We start from the raw sequence: 20966 nt of genomic DNA on the forward strand, positions 1-20966 counted from the left end.
CAACAATTAGATAAAATTTTACTAAGGCCAGACAAAAAAAATATTACCCAAATTTATAAATATCTGCTGGAAGTAGAATTGGAGGAAGAAGTAGTGAATGAATGTATGATTGCATTGGGTCAAGATATTGGACATAACATAAATTTATCAGAATGGGAGACTATATGGAACAGAAATTATAACAAATTATAACAAAATCAGAAGCATATAAAGAAAATGCATATAAAATGTTCTACAGGTGGCACCTACACCCCTCGAGATTAGCGAAAATGTACCCCAAAATGAGCCCCAGATGCTGGAAATGTAAAAATAAAGAGGGAACATATTACCATATGTGGTATCCCGTAAATATTGGCTTAAAATTAAAGAGTGGCTACAGGAAATTACAAATGAACAGTTGGATTTAGAACCAGAACCTTTTCTATTGGGGATCCTCAAAAAAAAAATGAGAATAGTACAAAATATCTAGTACTACATATATTAACTGCCGTTAGGATGGCCTTCGCTCAATGTGGGAAATAGCCATGTATACCCACAAAGAAACTTGTTATACCAAAGGTCATGCAACTGCGCAGAAATGGACAAACTAACGCTGAGTTTAAAAGTTAAAGAGACATCGATATTTTACAAAGTATGGGAACAGTGGTATATATGGATGGAACGGAGATAGATAAGAATAATTAGTTACTATTATAAGCAATAAATAAAATAAGAATGTAAATACATACAATTTAATTTTTGTAAATAATGCACGGATTATTGTTATAAGAAAAACACCACATACCTGTCAAGTGATATAATTTTTTGTTTTTTGTTTTTGTTTTTCTTATGTTTTTAATGTAATAAAAGTTCAATAAAGTATATTTTTAGAAAAAAAAATTATGGTGCCTTGCTTCCAATTAATGTTGGGGTTCCATTTTTTCAGCCTGCCAGGCCCAAGACTAATAGCCATTCCATTCCAGGTGCCACTATAAATATAAATATTTCCTCGTGGCTCCTGATGCCTATTTGTAGAGGCTCGGTTGTTAAAAGCAGCTGGCTCCCCGCCCCCCACCCCCCTGCTATTAACCCATCTAGTTGGCAGAAAATGATGGGATTTTTCAGCTTTCTTAGGTTAATCCTCAACTTCCCTACTAGGATTGGGCTGATCAAGCAGCGGGTGCACCCTGAGTCCACTAAAGTGGAGATATTTATCTCCCTGTCCTGGTTTGGGATAAATAGTCTTAAGGGGAAGCTAAGCAGTTTAATTGGTTTGCTTACCAGTGGTTCATCTTCTGGATCGCTTCCGAATGATTGTGATTCTTCCTGCTGAGATGCTGGAGTTTCCTCCCCAAAGTGGGGAGATGGAAATTCTGCAACCTCCCTTCTTCTCAGGGCAGTCTCCTTCCCGCGCTGGCCAGGTTTCGCAAGTTTTCCACCCCCCAGCAGGTGTTCTGGTTTCCAGGCGGGTGTTTGCAAACGACACTCTGCAGCTCGGTGCCCCTCTTTTCCACATTTGAAACAGGCTGAGGATTTAGGAGAAAATGCAGTTTGTGATTTGAGAGGTTCTTGCTTTCATTAGGGTGGGGATTTGTTCCACACTCACACCTCTCGGTACTGATTTCTGGCCATATCGATCTCAGCTTCTTCAGTGGTGAGGTACCACTCATGTGGGTGATTCGGTGCACCTCGGGCCATGCAGGCATTGTATAGATCATCACTTAGCCCATCCTTGAAACAGCTCACCAAAATATCTTCTGGCCAGTTCACACAGTGCGAGGTCCCGGAATTCTACAGTATACTCTGCTACTGGCTGTCGCCCCTGCTTCACCACCTTAGTGCGGTCGCGTGCTTTGTGATCTACAAGGGGTCCTCAAACCGTCGTTGCAGTGTCATCATGAAATGGTCAAAATCCTGCAAACCCTGTTACGCAGGGTCACCATCCATCTGGCAGAGGCTCCCTCCAGGGCTAGGGTCACAACTCGCATTCAGGATCCTTAGGTTTGGAGATCATGCCCGTATTCTTGCATGTAGGTGAGCACGTGTGCCACAGAGAATCCTAATTGTTGTGGATCCCCATCAAACTTTACCCCAAGGGAGGGAGTTTCTTTTTCCAGTTGCGGGGCTCGGGGCTGGTTGGGAATGGGCACCAGTATGCATGCTGCCCAGAGGGGATGGTTTGCTGGATCTTCTGCTGCTGCTGCACCATCTGCTCGATTGGTGGGCTCCAGAAGGGAGGTGACCCCACTGGCATCATCCATGGCTGTTGCCCTTTCAGCACTCTTTGGCTGTCGTTCTGGCTCCCCTCGGATGTTGAGATTTTCCAAACTTTCCATCACCTATTGGGTTATATGCCTCTTCTGACGATCCTCCCTCAGCGGTGCTTCGATTAGTTCCCCCTGGGCAGCAAGGGCTTCTAGCTCTATTTTCCACACCAGTTTTTGGTTACCGCAGCTGAGGGTGACTCCTCTGGTTCTCTCATCCCAGCTATCTTTCTTCCCAATGCCAATTGACCTGCGGGGCTTTTCGGGATTCCCCAGGGTTACCTCATGCTCTCTGATGGGGTGTATGAAACAGGCATCCGGCTGGGTGATGGTTGATATCTCCCCCCAGCATTCAGCTTCTCCCTGTTCCCTGCTTCGTTCGGACATGGTTTGCAAGGTCTCCTCAGTAGAGCAAAGATTGCTTCTCTGGGTTGACCATTTTGCAGTCGTTGCATTCTGTAAGAATTGCTTCTCCCTCTGACTTAAGAAAGTAAAAACTCTTGAAATGGAATGTTTCAAAAGGAACCTTTTATTAAGCAGAAGTGACAGCAATGGATTCAAAGCAACATCTGAATACCCTTAGGCAAGACAAGTAGGATTAAAGCAGTAGAGACCCCTCCCTTTAGCCAGAATGCAGATTTTAACCAATACATAAGTGTGAAGATTTTTTCTTTACCAGCTGCCCTGAGAACCAGATAAGTATGCATTCCCATTGCTATCCTCTGTTATCCTTTAAAGTGAAACAACCCATATGGCCGTCATAAACCTTCCCCAAAGGTAAGGAGATCTCAGGGCACCAGCGCCAGGATATAGATTTTAAAATATCTGTTGACACAGGTAATGCTAATAAATCGAATCCAAGCCCCCCTCCCCTTCTCCCAGTTGAATGGCAGTATCACTTTTAGAGATCTGACACTAATAGTTGTCCATTAATTGTGCATATATAGATATTCTCCTAAGAAAGTCAAAACCTCACTTTTACTTTCTTAAATATTTAGGTTTGAGGCTCATTAACATTTTGGATTGACCGAGAACACTGTAGTTGTTCAATAATGGGTAGGTGGGAGGGGCAGGTATGGCGGACGCGGGGGCCCATATCAGGTTCGGGGAGTGCGCCCGCGCTATTTACGAGCGATCGCGCACTCCGGTCCCCCGACAGTTTCCCGTTCCCCGAGTGGCTTAAATCCTCAGAAGCTGGACCTTCGCCTGATGTTATGCAATGCCAGGTCCGTTATAAATAAAGCTCCCCTCATCTCCGATCTTATACAGGAGGGGGGTACGGACCTGATTGGCATTTCAGAGACCTGGTTGGGCACGGAAGGGGGGGTTCCCCTGATAGAGATGTGCCCACCGGGTTTTCGTGCATTCCATCAGGCCAGGGTCCAGGGTAGGGGTGGGGGAGTGGCGGTTATTATCAACGAGAGTCTTGAGCCGAGGGAGATCACTGTACCATAGATAACCGGATGTGAGTCCCTCCTTGTGAAGTGGGGCCGTGGGGTTCAGGTGGGTTTACTGATCACGTACCTAGCTCCTTGCTACGTGACAGAAACCCTGCCTGAGCTGTTGGAGGTGGTCGCCGGGACGGCAGTGGAGATCCCCAGGCTTATGGTCATGGGGGAATTCAATTTGCCGTCGGTGGGGATAGCATCCACATCAGCTCGGGAGTTCATGGCTTCCATGACGGCCTTGAACCTGACCCAGTTAGTGAATGACCCCACTCACATCGGGGGGAACACTCTGGATTTGATTTTTGTCTCTGGACAGTGGTTGAATGATCTGGAATTAGGGGAGTTAGTTATCAAACCCTTGTCATGGTCAGATCATTCACTCCTTCAGCTAGACTTTCGAACCACTGACCCCCACCGCAAGGAGACGGAACCGACTCGCTGGTTCCGTCCCAGGCGCCTGATGGACCCTGAAGGGTTCCAGACGGAGCTTGGGCTTTTCCCTGAGGATTTAGCCCACGACTCGGCTGAAGCTCTGGTCGCTGCCTGGGATCGGGCGGCGGCTGGCGCTCTAGATCGAGTCGTGCCTTTGCGGCCTCTGACCCGGTGCCGATCTCGTTTAGCCCCTTGGTACTCCGAGGGGCTGAGGGAAATGAAGCACCGGAAAAGACGCCTAGAGAGTATCTGGAGAGCCAGCCGCTCCGAATCTGACCGGACACTAGTTAGGTCTCAAATTCAGACCTATCTAGTGGCGATGAGGCTGGCAAAACGGGAGTATTTTTCCAACCTCATTGCATCAGCAGATAACCGCCCAGCCGCCCTGTTTAGGGTGACCCGCTCGCTCCTCCATCAGAGAGCGGTAGAGGATCCCTTAAAGGGTCGAGCTGAGGAATTTGGACAATATCTGTTTGATAAAATCGCTCAAATTCGGGAAGGGTTGGACACAGACTGGGTGGATCCAGACGGGGTGGAGGAGGCAAGTCTTGATGTTATTATCTGGGATGAGTTTGATCCTGTGGCTCCTGAAGACATGGACAGGTTAATGGGGAGATTGAATGCGACCACATGTTTATTGGACCCGTGTCCCTCCTGGTTGGTTTTGGCCACCGGAGGTGACACGAGGCTAACTCAGAAAATTGTGAATGCTTCTTTGATGGAGGGTGTTTTCCTGCCACCTTGAAAGAGGCGGTGGTGAGGCCCCTCCTCAAGAAGCCTTCCCTTGACCCAGCTAGTTTAGCAAATTATCGTCGGTCTCCAACCTTCGCCAGGCAAAGGTTGTCGAGAGTGTGGTTACACGACAGTTGCCCCAGTACCTGGATGAAACTGTCTATCTTGATCCATTCCAGTCCGGTTTCCGGCCTGGTCACAGCACGGAAACAGCCTTGGTCGCCCCAGTTGATGATCTCTTGAGGGCTCGGGACAGAGGTTGTTCCTCTGTCTTGGTCCTATTAGATCTCTCAGCGGCTTTTGATACCATCGATCATGGTATCCTGCTGCGCCGACTCGAGGGACTTGGAGTGAGGGGCACTGTTCATCGGTGGTTCTCCTCCTACCTCTCCGACCGGTCACAGACAGTGTTGACGGGGGGACAGAGATCGACCCCAAGGCGCCTCTTATGTGGGGTGCCGCAAGGGTCGTTCTCTCGCCTCTTCTGTTCAACATCTATATGAAGCCGCTGGGTGAGATCATCCGTGGTTTTGGGGTGAGTTGTTATCTATACGCTGATGATACCCAGCTCTATATTTCCACCCCTAACCACCCCAACGAGGCTGTTGAAGTGATGTCCCAGTGCCTGGGGGCCGTACGGGTTTGGATGGGGAGGAACAGACTCAGACTAAATCCCACCAAGACCGAGTGGCTGTGGGTGCCGGCGGCCCGGTACAGTCAGCTAATTCCATCACTGACCATTGGGGGCGAACTATTGGCCCCCACGGAAAGGGCTCGTAATCTGGGCGTCCTACTGGATGCACGGCTGTCTTTAGAAGATCATATGATAGCTGTCACCAGGGGAGCTTTTCATCAGGTTCGCCTGATACGCCAGTTACGCCCCTTTCTGGATCGGGCTTCCTTATGCACGGTCGCTCATTCCCTTGTTACATCCCGCCTGGACTACTGTAATGCTCTCTACATGGGGCTCCCCTTGAAGGGTACCCGGAGACTCCAACTGGTCCAGAAGGCGGCTGCGCGGGTGATAGAAGGAGCACCTTGTGGCTCCCGTGTAACACCCCTCCTCGTAGTCTGCACTGGCTCCCAGTGGTCTTCGGGTTCACTTCAAGGTACTTGTCATCACCTTTAAAGCGCTCCATGGCCTAGGGCCGGGATATTTCTGGGACCGCCTACTGCCACCATTAGCCTCTCACCGACCAGTGCGCTCTCACAGAGGGCCTCCTCCGGATACCGTCAGCTAAACAATGTCGGCTGGCGACCTCTAGGGGAGGGCCTTCTCTGTGGGGGCCCCTACCTCTGGAACGAGCTCCTCTGGGGCCGTCAACTCCCGATCTCAGGTCCTTCCGCCGCGAGCTGAAGACGTTGCTGTTTCGAAGAGCAGGACTAGCTTGAACGTAGTTTTTAAATTGGGATTTTTAAAAAAGGGGTTTAATTGAGGTTTTAAATTTGTATTTAAAAGTTTTAGGGCATCAATTGAATTTAACTGTCTATTCTTTTAGCTGTTTATATGTATTATATGTTTTCTGTTGTTTTTTGGCTGTGAACCGCCCTGAGTCTTTCGGGAGATGGGCGGTATACAAATATAATTAATTAATTAATTAATTAATTAATAAATCAATCAATCAATCAATCAATCAATCAATCAATCAATCAATCAATCAATCAATCAATCAATCAATCAATCAATCAATCAATCAATCCATCCATCCATCCATCCTGCAAAATACAACTTGCCTAATAATTGTACACAGTGTATGTCTCTTGCACATCTGGCTGCTGTGTAGTTTCTGTCATCATCACTACTTTGTTCTCTTAACAGTACTCCATATCTGAGAATGTCTCGGCAGTATTGGGAGTTCAGACAGCAACAAGACTCTGCCAGTCCCAATTAGGTTGCTCATAAAGATTGAATGTTCTAGTCTTGTTCCTTTTTTAGAAGCCATTACAGATCACTCTCACAGGAAATGAGATCAGCAGTATTAACACTCTCAAGAAAAAATAACCTTTAACAAAAAGCGAAAGACAGCTGAACCTGTGAAATGAAACAAACAAAATATTAAAAATTATGATATTTATGTAGTTATTTACTAAGCACATCTAAATTATATTGAAGCAACCAAAATATCTTTACAATCCCCAAGGCATGTCACAATTTTTGAGCACCTCTAATGTTTGGAAATTGAAAGTTGAAAAAATTGATCTACACTACCTCAGGGAGCTGGGAGGGGCCCTGAGAAGGCTTTGTGTAAGTGTTTCTGTGCTCAGGGTCTGAAAATTCTTTGGGGATTCTGGCAGGGAGGGTTTTCAGCTTGTGAACAGGGAGGCAGCATAAGAACCACAGGGTGCCTCAGGGGAGTTGGAAGGCCCGTAAAAGGCTGCAAATGAGTGTCTCTCCGCTGAGGGGAGATTTTGGCAGGAAGGATTTTTTAGCTCCTGTATGGAGATGGCCTGCACCAGACCTCCCAGGTACTTCCCCACCCTCCTGAGGCAACCTTCACTCTTTATCTTAGTTTTCACTTAATGATCTGTGAGATCAATCACAAGTGGGAGTGCAAAAATTGTGCTTGACTGAAGCAGTCACATGATATCTCAGTTAACAATGAACATGATTCCAATCCCAATTTTGGTTGTAAATTGAGAATTACCAGTACGATTATTCCCTACCCATGGGATATGCACAGATTAGACACTGCCCCCTTTTAAATCTTCAGTTTTAAAATCATTGGTTTAGATAATATGCTTATGTATTAATATTTTTTTCTTTTAAGAATAGTTGGTGGAAAAATTACAACTATTGATAGATAAATTAAAACTATAATTACAACAATATATATTGTTCAAGCCTTCCTATACATTACCTATGGTTTAGCCTTATGAATTGATTTGCCTCTGTTTAAATGTGGGTAGGTTATTTACATTTTTACCTGATTAAAATTTACCTGATTTGTTTCTGTAGGGTGTACCTCAGTTACCTTGTGCCAAAGCATTATATAACTATGAGGGAAAAGAGCCTGGAGATCTTAAATTCAACAAAGGTGACATCATTATATTACGTAGGCAAGTTGATGAAAATTGGTATCATGGAGAAGTTAATGGTATCCATGGATTTTTTCCTACCAATTTTGTCCAGATAATTAAACCATTACCTCAACCTCCACCTCAGTGCAAAGCACTTTATGACTTTGAAGTTAAGGACAAGGAAGCTGACAAGGATTGTTTACCCTTTTCAAAGGTAAAAAATTTATAGTTATGTTTTCATAGTCTCAGCAATGTTGAAATACTAGTTAGCCTACAAAATTACCATGTATCAAATGTTATTACATTTTTTCATCTTACTATTGTTTTTCTGAAGAAAATCAAAGATATATTTATTTTAGATTAAAAATATAACTTTAAATTATCTTGGAGAAATAGTATTTGAACCTCATTTTCCATTCCAAGATTAACACCCTGTTGTACATATTAATAATTTGAGATAAATTAGAATTTGTGATATGTTTTTTTTTGTGAAATATGTAAATAAATACTTACAATATGTCCTTTGCTGTGTACAGTATATTTTGTTTAGGTAAACTGTTAGTTTGCTTGATAGAATTTTTTCATTATCCAGGCATAGTTATACTAGGAGCCTTTTAGAATCAATATTGTGTTGGGCCAGGTAGGCCTCTGATTTATTTATTTTGTGATCCTCCAAATATAATTTAAATAAAATACTCTCAGCAGCCCCATACAGTAAAACCAATGACAAAATGATGCTGAGATATGAAAGCTAGCAATATCTTAAAAGCCAAAATATTTTATCCCTGTTCTGTGTTTGAAGTTTTCTTAGTGTTTTTATCATGGACATTTCCTAGTTCATTAATCGCTAAGAATATTGCATGTACATACATTGAACAGTTGATATCTAAGTGTTGTCGATATTCATAACAACAACTAAGAATATGTAACATAGAATTCAGGTATATTAAGATCTGTACTCTAATGCTGAAAAAAAAAGAAGTTGAGTTGCTGTTTCTCAGCAATTATTTCATCTGATGATTGGTTAGTTCTTGGAATGCTTTTCAAATTCTTAATAATAGGAATATACTAGTGAAATAAATTTTCATCTGAGAAAATGCAAATTGATTTTTTAAAAATCTCAATACTCTGAATGCCGGGGGGTGGGGGGAATGTTTAATTAGACCGTGGAAACTTTCCTACCTTTTATTTTCTTCTTTTATATCCAGGATAATATTCTTACTGTGATTCGCCGAGTAGATGAAAATTGGGCTGAAGGAATGTTGGCTGACAGGATTGGAATATTTCCTATTTCATATGTTGAGGTGAAAAAATCTTCTTTAATGTTGAATTAATGTGAATACACACACAAACATACTTTTATCCTAAAGTTCTTTTACTTTGGACTGCTGAATAGATGAATAGAAAAATTTTAGACGTTAATCAAACAACACATTTTTTAGCAAATTGAATCATTCATTATTATTTATTTAGCGTATGATGAGAATATGATAGAAGAGAAGTAAACATAGATATGTACTCCATATAATTATGTACAAAACTTCTACGGGAATATGGCAGTGGCCTCATAACTGGATATCTAATTCAACTATCCAGGTGATCGACTTTGGCATTGCTTTATGCAGTTCTTTTAGGGAAGCAGAGAATGCATGTTGTGGGCAATCTTTCACAATATATTTAATAGTTAAGGAGAATCCTTCCATCCTCTTTCCATCCATACAGGGCAGAGGCACTTCTTCCAGTATCACATCTAATTTTGTTCAGACAGAGCGAGGCAGGTCAAAACCAGATAGTATTCTTTCCAGAGCCTCATCCTTTTTTTTATTGTAGTGACCAAAACTTGTAGTATTCCAAGTGTCGACTTACCAAGGCCTTATATGCCTTCTCCTATGTTGGAGAAGGAGGGCAGGCCACTTGTATCTGAGCTTTATGGCTGTCTTTCAGAAGAGGCCACCATTTTCAGCATCGCACTGAAATGGCAGCTGCTTCCAGGAGGCTGTCATGCGACCTAGAGATGAACCACTCTATTTTGCTTCCCTAAAGTAGTCTGCACAGCACTGAGGAAAGCTCTGGAGACCTTCAAAAAGTAACTGCTCAATGGGTTAATGGTTGTGGAGGAAACACAAGTGCTATAGGTATCCCAAGGAGCAGGAAGTGTAGAATGGGTATGTCGGGATGGTGGAGGCCTTGGGAGTCCCAGGGCAGGAAAGCCTAGGTCTCCTAGGTCTTTTCTCATCTCTGAAGAACCCTGTGCTTTGTTTAATGACCCACATATTCATTGAACACTTTCAGGGAGAACAGGGTGGGAGACATAAAACAAGGCCATCTTGCTTAAAGGCCATCACAACTTGCAACCATAATGGGCAGGCTTCATTATGATTGTAGGTTAATTACTAAAGTTCATATGAGTTGATTTTGTATTAAAATTAAACAGCATCTCGCTGAAGAAACAGAGATCAAACCTAGGCTCCATCAATGAACTGCCCTAGGCATTATCACTGAATTGCTCTTAGCTTCTCATAAAGAAATCAAATCTCAGTCATTATATGACAGACATATATGCTCACCTCTTTATCAGGAAATCATAAAAAACTATAAAATTGATTATTAGTAACATTTGAATATTAACAAATTTGCACAGTAATTTTCAGTATTCAGACTATTTTAAACTTTTAAATACATGTTGTAATAAATACTAAATACTTATGAAGTTGGCTAAATTTCTTAGGAAACAAGTTGTTTAGAATTATATTCAGTTCTAACATATATAATTTGGCCAGTGTTATCCCTGCAATAATGAATGGTTCATAATAGTGCTCTTTAAATGAGACTTAATGTTTTAGCCTTAGTTTAAATTACAGTAATCACATCCTTAGCAAAATTTCCAACCAAATTATGGATAGGAAAGGTTACATTTATCTTTTTGTGCAGTAGCTTGTCCAGTCACAAATGAAAACAGAATGAGACATTGTTGCTCTGTTCTGGTTTTTCATAAGTTTGATTTTAATATTTATTGCTGAAATGAAAACTGCTATAGCAGATGCATTCTCAAGGAAGAAATTTGAGATATTGTAGGGGACTATGCAGTTTATTACTAAATCTTACACTGAGCACTGTATTATAATAGTTTCTACCCTGTTTTCCTGAAAATAAGACCTATCCCAAACATAAGACCTAGCATGTTTTTACGTTTGTGCATAATATAAGCTCTACTCCCAAAATAAGCCCTACTTAAGAGCCTGCGCAAGTGGCCGGCTGCCAGAGGTGAAATGCTCCTGGTTCGAACTGAATCGCCCGATCCGGTAGTGATGGTGGCGGTTGGTTCAGAGAACCAGTAGCAAAAATCCCTGCCCACCTCCTGCCCATGCCCAGCTGAACTGCGCCATCATCAGAGGGTTTTTAAAAAACTTTTAAACGCATTTTTCTTTGGCTGAAAAAATGCTTTTAAAAGTAAAAAAAAAAGCCTCTGATGATTGCATGGCTCTGCGAGGTGAGGCATGTGTCGGGGCGTGGATGGCCTGGCTGCGGGGGCCCTGAGGTAAGCCGGTGCATGGAGCAGCTCCACCCCCGCCTCGCCTTGTGGTCATGGCACCAGTGTGCTGCTTGGGCTCCTGCTCTATTGTGGCCGCAAGCAAGCAGAAGTGGGTCAGTAGCCATGCAGGGTCTTGCTCGATTGGGCTGCTTGAGCCGCCTCTGCAAGGCAAGGCAGGTATTGGAGCATGGGTAGCCTGGCTGCAGGGGTCCTGAGGTAAGCTGGTGCAGGATGCGTGAGGGTACAGCCCACTGCCTCATGGCAACAGCATTAGCTCACCATGCGGCCTCTTGCCACCCCCCCACCCCCGCAAGCAAGGACAAGAAGTGGGCCCTCTGTGCATGGGAAAAAAATAAGATATCCCTGAAAATAAGCCCTAGTGCTTATTTTGGGTCCCGAAAGAAAATAAAACCCTGTCTTATTGTTGTTGAAACGCAGGTAAATACAGTTTAGATCAGGGGTCACCAACCTTCGGACCTCAGGGACCACTAAATTCCTAATTTTAAATCCCGCGGACCATTAATATGAATTTTTAAAAAAGTTAAATAGTATTTAGTGCAATATAAAAAATGCAAATAATTTTTCTGCAGACCACCAAAATTTTCTCACGGACCACCAGTGGTCCATGGACCACTAGTTGGTGACCACTGATTTAGATTGTGATTAAATGTAATTATACAGTACTGGAAAGAAAGAAATTTTAATAAAAAAGAAAGCTTTTTAGGTAGTCATGGTGAATAGGCAAGTTTAATAAAATCAAGCTTGAAAAATAGAAAGAAAATATTATGCCCAATACAAACTTACATTTTAATTTATAAATGCTGCTTGTGCATTTTATTGGTTAAGAAATTTTCAGTACATAAGTTATTTAATATATTAAGTAAATTTATGCAAACTCATATTAGGAATTTGTCTTCAGTGCATAAGCTCTCAATGTTCATAAAAGGTATAAGTGGTAAATCATGATCATAGTCATCATAAATAAATTCATCATGAATCTTAAGATACAACACTTAGTGATAGTCATAGGATATTAAATAAGCAATCAAAATCATACTAGGAATATAAATCGTAAAGATACAAGCAACAAGGTTATGGTGGGTCAGTGGCTAAGACACTGAGCTTGTCAATCAAAAGGTTGGCAGTTCAGCGGTTCACATCCCTAGTGCCGCGTAATGGGGTGAGCTCCCATTACTTGTCCCAGCTTCTGCCAACCTAGCAGTTTGAAACCACGTAAAAAATGCAAGTAGGAAAATAGGGACCACCTTTGGAGGAAGGTAACAGCGTTCCGTGCGCCTTTGGCATTTAGACATGCCAGCCACATGACTACGGTGATATCTTCAGACGGCACTGGCTCTTCGGCTTTGAAATGGAGATGAGCACCACCCCCTAGATTCGGGAACAACTAGCGCATATGTGCGAAGGGAACCTTTACCTTTTAGAAAGGAGATAGGTAATAGAAAGGATGAGAAGAATAATAGTAATACAGTCCTAGTAAATAGTTTGACAATGTTGTGGGAATTAGTTGTTTAGTAGAGTGATGGCATGCAGAAAAAAACTGTCCTTGTGTCTAGTTGTTCAGGTGTTCAGTGCTCTATAATGTCGTTTTGAGGGCAGAATGAAACAATTTATGTCCAAAATGTGAGGGGTCTGTAGATATTTCACAGCCCTCTTTTTGACTCGTGCAGTATACAGGTCCTCAATGGAAGATGGGTTGGTAGTAATTGCTTTTTCTGCAGTTCTAATTATCAGTTGAAGTTTGTGTCTGTCTTGTTTGGTTGCAGAGCCAAACCAGACAGTTATAGAGGTGCAGATGACAGATTCGATGATTTCCCTGTAGAACTGTATCAACAGCTCCTTGGGCAGTTTGAGCTTCCTGAGTTGGCTCAGAAATAACATTCTTTGTTGTGCTTTTTTGATGACATTTTTGATGTTAGGTGTCCATTTTAAGTCTTGAGATATGATAGAACTTAGAAACTTGAAGGTCTCTACTGTTGATACTGTGTTGTCTAGTATTGTAAGAGGTGGTAATATAGGAGGGTTTCTCCTAAAATCTACCATCATTTCTCTGGTTTTGAGCAGAGTTGAAATGCTACCAGTTCGGTCCGTTAACCTAAACCGGTAGTAAAAAATGCTACTGGTTCACTGAACCGGTAGTAAAAAATGTTTTTAAAAAGTTCTGATGATCAGCTGAGTGACCTGTGATCATGGGAACTTTTTTAAAAAACTTTTTTAGCATTTTTTTACTACCAATTCTGGAGAAACAATGCTTTAAAAAGTAAAATAAAAAAAAATTCCAACATCACAGGTCACTCACCTGATTGTTGGAACTTTTTTTTTTACTTTTTAGGCATTTTTTTACTACTGGCGGGCGAATAGGTGGTAAAAAAAAGGCTTTTAAAAAGTAAAAAAAAGGCTCCGATGATCACAGCAGTGCCATGCGATCGTCGGAGCCTCTTTTTTTTACTTTTTTAAAGCATTTTTTTACTATTTGCCCAAGCAGGTAGTAAAAAAATGCTTTTAAAAGGCAAAAAAAGAGAGGTTCTGACAATCACAGCTTTGGCACATGATCATTGGAATTCTTTTTTTTAGGGAGGTGGGGGTGGGAGGGTCTGTTTTTGCTCCCAGCGGGCTTCCCTGCTAGGCCAAAAACGGGGGATGTAGGCAAAAAACCGGGGGGGGGAGTTCTGTTTTTGCTCCCAGCAGGCTTCCCTGAAGCCTGATAGGCCAAAAACGGGGGGTGTAAGCCAAAAACAGAGGGGTCTGTTTTTTTGAAAGAGAGATCACGAGAGAGAGAGAGAGAGAGAGAGAGAGGGAGGGAGGGAGGGAGGGAGAGAGGGGAAAAAAGGAGAGGAAGGACTACAAACCTGGCACCAGACGCAGCTTCAGAGAATAATCCAGGGCTGGAAGGGATCTGGAAGTCATCTAGTCCAACCCTGCTCCAGCAGGACATTGTTAGTGAGTTTCTGTCTTTTGATCCACCAGTCACCTGGTTACATAGCCACATCCACCCAGTCACATGACCCCCCACACACACACCACACACCAAGAGTATAAGCAGTGGTGGGATTCAAATAATTTAACAACCGGTTCTCTGCCTTAATGATTTCTTCCAACAACCATTTCACCACCTGCTCAGAAAGTTAACAACCGGTTCTCCTGAAGTGGTGCGAACTGGCTGAATCCCACCACTGGGTATAAATATGATTGCAGTAATTCACTTTTTTTTGTTTGTTTGTTTACATTTATATCCCGCCCTTCTCCGAAGACTCAGGGTGGCTTACAGTGTATAAGGCAATAGTCTCATTCTATTTGTATATTTACAAAGTCAACTTATTGCCCCCCCAACAATCTGGGTCCTCATTTTACCTACCTTATAAAGGATGGAAGGCTGAGTCAACCTTGGACCTGGTGGGACTAGAACCTGCAGTAATTGCAGGCAGCTGTGTTTTGTTTTTTTTAATAACAGGCTTCTTACAGCCTGAGCCACACCGCGGCCCTTCACATATTTTTTCCCCAATATTATTAAGCAATCAGTGAAGAAGAGAATAAAGATTTTATTTCTTCTCTTCTCACATTTACATACATAGAGCAACCAAATGTAATGAATTACAAAACATTCAGGATTGATACAAAAATAAAATTTAATGCACAATATGTAATTACAATGGAACTAACAATTTTTCTTTTAATCAGATTATAGGGTTAATATTTATGGTTATTGTCTTGCAGTTTAACTCAACAGCAAAACAACTTATTGAATTAGACAAACCATCAGTTTCTACAGTAGATTCTGGAGAAGGCACCTCTGGTACATCCCGTTGCAATTCAGTTCAAAAGCATACTGATGTGAAGAAGAATACCAAAAAACGCCATTCTTTTACTTCCCTTACTATGTCCAATAAGGCTTCACAGTCATCTCAGAATCGTCATTCAATGGAAATCAGCCCTCCTGTTCTCATCAGCTCCAGTAATCCAACTGCTGCAGCACGGATAACTGAGCTTTCAGGCCTTTCTTGTAGTGCACCTTCTCAGGTAATTGTAAGTAGAAATCAAGGTATATCATGTCTTTTTAAATGACAGTTTAAAATATTGTCAAAATAAATGGGGTATAATTATTGATCTAAATATTTTTATAATTGTTTTAAAAAAAGCAAATCTTATTTATTAAAGGATAATCTTTAATTATTAAGTATTGTTATCTGAACACAGCTGTTCTTGCCTATGGAGATTCTCAGTCATCCAGGTCATAGTTGTCCCAAAGGTGCTTTTTCAAGAGGCAACTGGACTTTCTTGTTTTTCTTTGAAAACATTTCTCTCCTCATCCAAGAAGCTTCTTTAGCTCTGACTGGATGGTGGGGAATGGAAGGATTTATACTCCTTGTATACTCATTTGCATTCTTTTAGAGAGTTGTTAAGGTGTATGTGTGTCGTCAGGGTCACCTGAGTAATGCAAATGGGTGTGGAACCTTCTTGGAACTGTTGAAAAGACTGTGTTGTAGACTAGAGATAGATGATGTCGTATCCTTCCCCCTTTGTGAATGCAGATGGACTGCTGAATCTTGTCCTGATGGGTTTGTTCTCCTATGTTGTGACATGCATTTATGAAGTGGTTGCTTTGTTTTCCCAATGTCCAACATAGGAGAACAAGTCTATCTGGACAAGATTCAGCAGTTCATCTGCATTTAAAAGACAAAAGCATAATCCACATTTTGGACAGAGAGGACCGCTGGTTGGAAAGAGGGATCAAAGAGGCTATCTATGTCAAAATTGAACAGCCCTCTCTCCAGTCTACAACACAGACCTTTCAACAGTTCCAAGAAGATTCAACACCCATTTGAACTACTCAGGTGACCCTGATGACACAGATAAACCTCCAGGTGGCCTCAGGGAGTCTAAAAGAATGCAAATGACCAACCGTCTGCAAGGAATATAAATCCTTCCATTTCCCATCATCCTGTCAGAGCTGAAGAAGCTTCTTGGATGAAAAGGGAAATGTCTTCAAAGAAAAACAAGAAAGTCCAGTTGCCTCTTGAAAAAGCACTTTGGCACAGCTGTTCTTGTTTTTTACATAAAATTTTTTCCTCAGTTTAAATAGGTTATCTTTTAAATGTTTTTTTAAAATGTTTTCTAGCTAAAGTTTCAAATAGTTTTATTCCTAAAGTAAATAAATTTATATCTTCCAGATATAAACAGATTGGAATGATTGTTCGCCCTTCCCAAATTGAGAATTGGAAGAAAATTTGGGTACAGATAGTCCTTAACATACGACTGTAATGAAGTCCATCAGAGTCATATAAAGTGGGCACCAACCCAGTTTTTCAACTTTGTTGAAGTTTGCTAAAAATGCTATCTGAAAGTGATACACAATTAACATTTCAGTCTAGTACACAGAGTTTGTTTATTCAGTATAGGAATGCATAAGAGAAAAAATCATTTTGATAAAGTTGATAAAAGTACACTTATTCATTTAATTTATATTCTGCCCATCTCACTATCAAGTGATTCTGGGCAGTTTACAATATTATAAGATACAATATAAAACAATTATAATGTTAAAAATTAAGGATTAAAAATGCAAACAAAATTAACAAAAATGGATAAAAGGACCATTGTTACTATATTAATAAATCTCATAAAGAAACTTCAAATATATTAATAACTTTTATTTGTATTACATATTTGTACTTAAAATGAAATGCATATAAATTTAAGACTAGAAATTTATATTAAATATAAAAGTAATATTTTGTTGTAAAAGTATTTCACTTCGTTCACTTACGGAATGAATGGATTTTCTGGATGGGACATTAATTATGTTTAATGTATCTGCTGTTAATAGGTTCACATTAGTACCACGGGACTAATTGTAACCCCACCACCCAGCAGTCCAGTAACAACGGAACATTCATTTACCTTTCCACCTGAAGTCACTTACCAAGCTGCTTTTGCTGTAAGTGTAAGTATCATTTCACAGGAGTTAGAATAGTAGTTGTGGAATTTTATCTCACTTGGCACTTTCTTTTTGAATTCTAGAAGCTATATCTTCTGTACTTACAGTGGTACTGCAGTACTTATAATTGGTTCCTGGAGGCACAATGAGTACCAAAAACTATGAGTACTAAACATTTTTTCCCATAAGGAAAATATAAAATAATAAAATATGCAGAAAATATTTTAGGAAAAGTCATTTGCTAAAATCTACATATTAAGAAATACATATACATTAAGTGAAATAAGCATAAAAAACTATGGAACTTAATGTAAAAGTTAAAAGAAATACTTATGCAGAAATGAAATGGAACAAACGTTTCTATTCATATATGTTAGATTAGTCATGTCAAGTCCAGAAGAATGTATTTATGTATAATAAGTGGTAACCTTGAAATTTCTTCAACTTCCTATTGACCTAACAAACTATCACATAATATACATGCAGTGAAGGAGAGCAAAAATCTATTGCCAATCTAGGCTGATAAAAATCAGGCTTGTCCACATGATAGCCATTCATTTAAAATAAATGTCAGCCCTGCCTCAGCTTGAGCGTTTAAGTAAAAACGATCCTTGATTCCATTTAGTGAGAAAGAAAGGTATAGTTTACTAAAGGTCAAGCAGAATGCAGTAAAGCAAAACCAGAACTGAACGTAGTGCACCAAAATCCCCAAGTTTATCTCCCCCCAAGTAAGTTCCCACCCACTGGTCTCCCATTGTCCAATCTTATTGAAATGACATGTTTTGGGAACAGTCTCTTCAACTGTGGGCTAGCTGGTATGCAGCTGCATGCTGTTCCCAGCTATCTGATCTTGAAGTTGTGTCTCTAGAAGGTATGGTGAGTAGTGAACTTTCCCCACTCCCATCCAGGTCCCTCCCCCCAAACTCAGGGCAGACTGGCATCAAGCAAATGCAAATTGCAAGTGTGAAGTGGCAGTTCTGACAATAAAATAGAGTGTTATTAAACTGCTCCAGGTACATATTTTTCTGAATTAGTATGTGACCCTATTAATAATGTCTTTTTCATAAGTACAGTAGATATTTCATTGCAGGTTGTAAATAAGATATAAATGTTGTTAAATACAACTGAAGAATGTTACCATATGATAACAGAAAACCTAAACTAGAAATAAATGCATTCCCATTCCCCCCCCTCTCTCTCTCGTATGGCATAACAGAATACAGCATTAATGAATAAAACTTACAAAAATAGCATATAAAATGTATCAAAATGCAAAATACCAAAACAGAAAATTATTTTTAAAAAAGCACAATACAAAGAATAAAATTATGAATAAAATTAAATTATTCATGAGCATTTACTAAAGTGGCTTAGCCTATGGCCTGATAGCTAGATCGTTTAGATGTTGGATAGAAGTGGCCTTGATATTATGTAGTTCTTACAGGGATCCAGGGAACCTTCTGAGGGGACATTCCGTCACAATATGATGTAAAGATAGCAGGACATTCCCACAGTCATAGTTAGTATTATCAACCAGCCCCATTGTATTTCCAATAGTGGAACCTGCTATGGTTGGTTCAGATCCAATTAAATACTTTCCAGTTTTTCCTTGAAAGGTCAAAGCCAGAGGGGCATTGTACTCAATCAGACACCAAATTAAACAGATCTGGGTTAGAAGCTGCCTGTTCTTGGCACCATGTCTCTAACTAATCGCTGTCCAAGTTTCCATGGCAGGTTCCAAAATTTGAGTCTGAGTATTTGATTGTGACAGTCCTCATGTGTAGATAAAAATCAGTTTGCCTCACATTTCTGCCACTCCTCATTATATCAGCTTGCCACATGTTCATCTAAAACTATAGTAAGATTGGTATCATGGGAGATACGTGCAACAGTGGTGGTTGAAATATATAGCGGATATGGATATTTTATATTTGTGTAGATTTATGTTTTGTTTCATTCTTGCGTAGACACCTTTGGGATCTTTGAGTGAGGATTTAGTAGAGTATGTGAAAAGCTTTACTATATCAGTAGAAAGATTCAAGATTCAAGCCAGCAGTTTCACAAGTATATTTTTCTCTGTTCAACAGAATATTCTGCATTACTTCCTTAGCTGTTCCTGTAGCTCTGTCTTGCACTGTTTTGTTTTTAGTTACAAATTAGAGGATAAGATGATGCCCCCAAGTCTATTGTATACAAGAGCCACTGTCAGCATAGTCCCAGATTAGAGAACTATTTCATAATTTCTGTTAAAAATAGATATCTATTCTCCCTTTCAATCAGCAGATGCTATTCAAGGAAGCATTTATTCTTCAGAACATTGTAGGATGGTCTATTTTATCTATGTAGGTATTTTCTGGTTAGATGTTTTTCCTTCTGACTAAGTACCATATTTTTTGCACTATAAGACGCACTCCCCCTCCCCCCAAAAATGGGTGGAAATATCTGTGCGTCTTATAGAGCAATATTGCAGCGGGGGAAGGGGGTTGGTTCCCTACCGGCAGGGAATGCTGGAGCCTTTGCTGCTAAGCAGCTGATTAGCGGTTGGATTGACCTCCCAGAATACCGCCAATCAGCTGTTCTAGGCGGAGCCAATCACCACCGCCGATCGCCGCCATTTGTTGCTGCCAATTGCCATTTGGCAGTAGCAATTGGCATCGGCAGTGAATGGTGGCGGCGCCGATCAGCATTGATGATCAGTGATGATAGGTGGCAGCAACCCCCATCGTTCCCTGATGGCGTTTCCCGACGGCAGCAGCAACTCAGCTCAGTTGACCAGTGGTGGGCACAACAGCGGAGCCCTGAAGAGCCACATGCTGGGGCTGCGATAACATGCTGAAGCTGACCAGCCTGTTTGCTGTTTGCTGCAAGGATGCCAGATGAATACCGGATAGATGCTGGGAGGCAGAGGCAGATTTTTTTTCTTCTTATTTTCCTCCTCTAAAGCTAATGTCTTATAGTCCGGAACATCTTATAGTGCGAAAAATATGGTAAATGCTTCATATTTCTGCCTTTAGAAGCACTAAAAATAACTCCTTTCAGAGTGATTTTTTTTAAATGGAGGAATTGCGAAGTACAACTGACCGCAGTAAGGACCTACTTTTTAAAAAAGTTTTCATGTTCTAGTGTACAACTTTGTGAAAATTACTACTTTTATTAATCCTGAATACAAACTACAGTAGTAAGCCTTTGTAATTTAAATGTAACAATGCAATGATGATAATTTTCCAATTTTCTTTTTAATTGTTATAATCAGGAAGGAATTTTTAGATTTATGTATGAATGTAAAAATTGAAATGCTGCCCATTCTAGTGATTCTAGGCAGTTTAAATACAGGTAGTCCTTGACTTACAATAAACAGTTCATCTAGTGACCATTTGAAGTTACAGTGGCACTGAAACAAGTGACTTATGATTGTTTTTCACACTTGCAACTGTTACGGCATTCCTATGGTCACATGATGAAAATTCTGACACTCGGCAACTGACTCAAATTTATGACAATTGCAGTGTCCTGGGATCATGTGATCACCTTTTCCTACTTTCTGGCAAGCAAAGGGGAAGCCATATTCTCTTAGCAACCCTGTTATTAACTTAACATCTTCAGCGAAT

At 40.8% G+C, this 20966-nt stretch overlaps 1 protein-coding gene across 4 annotated transcripts in view; it reads left to right on the top strand.

Annotated features, from left to right (window-relative positions):
* Window positions 1-20966, top strand: part of SH3RF1 (SH3 domain containing ring finger 1) — a 121740-nt gene that overhangs the window by 80078 nt on the left and 20696 nt on the right. Inside the window, exons 3-6 of one of the 4 annotated variants that reach the window (XM_058192435.1) lie at window positions 7812-8087; window positions 9082-9177; window positions 15138-15446; window positions 17248-17358. In XM_058192435.1, coding sequence (XP_058048418.1) covers window positions 7812-8087; window positions 9082-9177; window positions 15138-15446; window positions 17248-17358 — 792 coding nt within the window. Of the gene's footprint in view, window positions 1-7811; window positions 8088-9081; window positions 9178-15137; window positions 15447-17247; window positions 17365-20966 lie in introns of all 4 variants that reach the window. The other 3 variants (XM_058192433.1, XM_058192436.1, XM_058192434.1) reach the window with 3 other exon arrangements.

This window comes from Ahaetulla prasina, chromosome 8 (assembly GCF_028640845.1).
Source record: "Ahaetulla prasina isolate Xishuangbanna chromosome 8, ASM2864084v1, whole genome shotgun sequence".
NCBI lineage: Eukaryota > Metazoa > Chordata > Lepidosauria > Squamata > Colubridae > Ahaetulla > Ahaetulla prasina.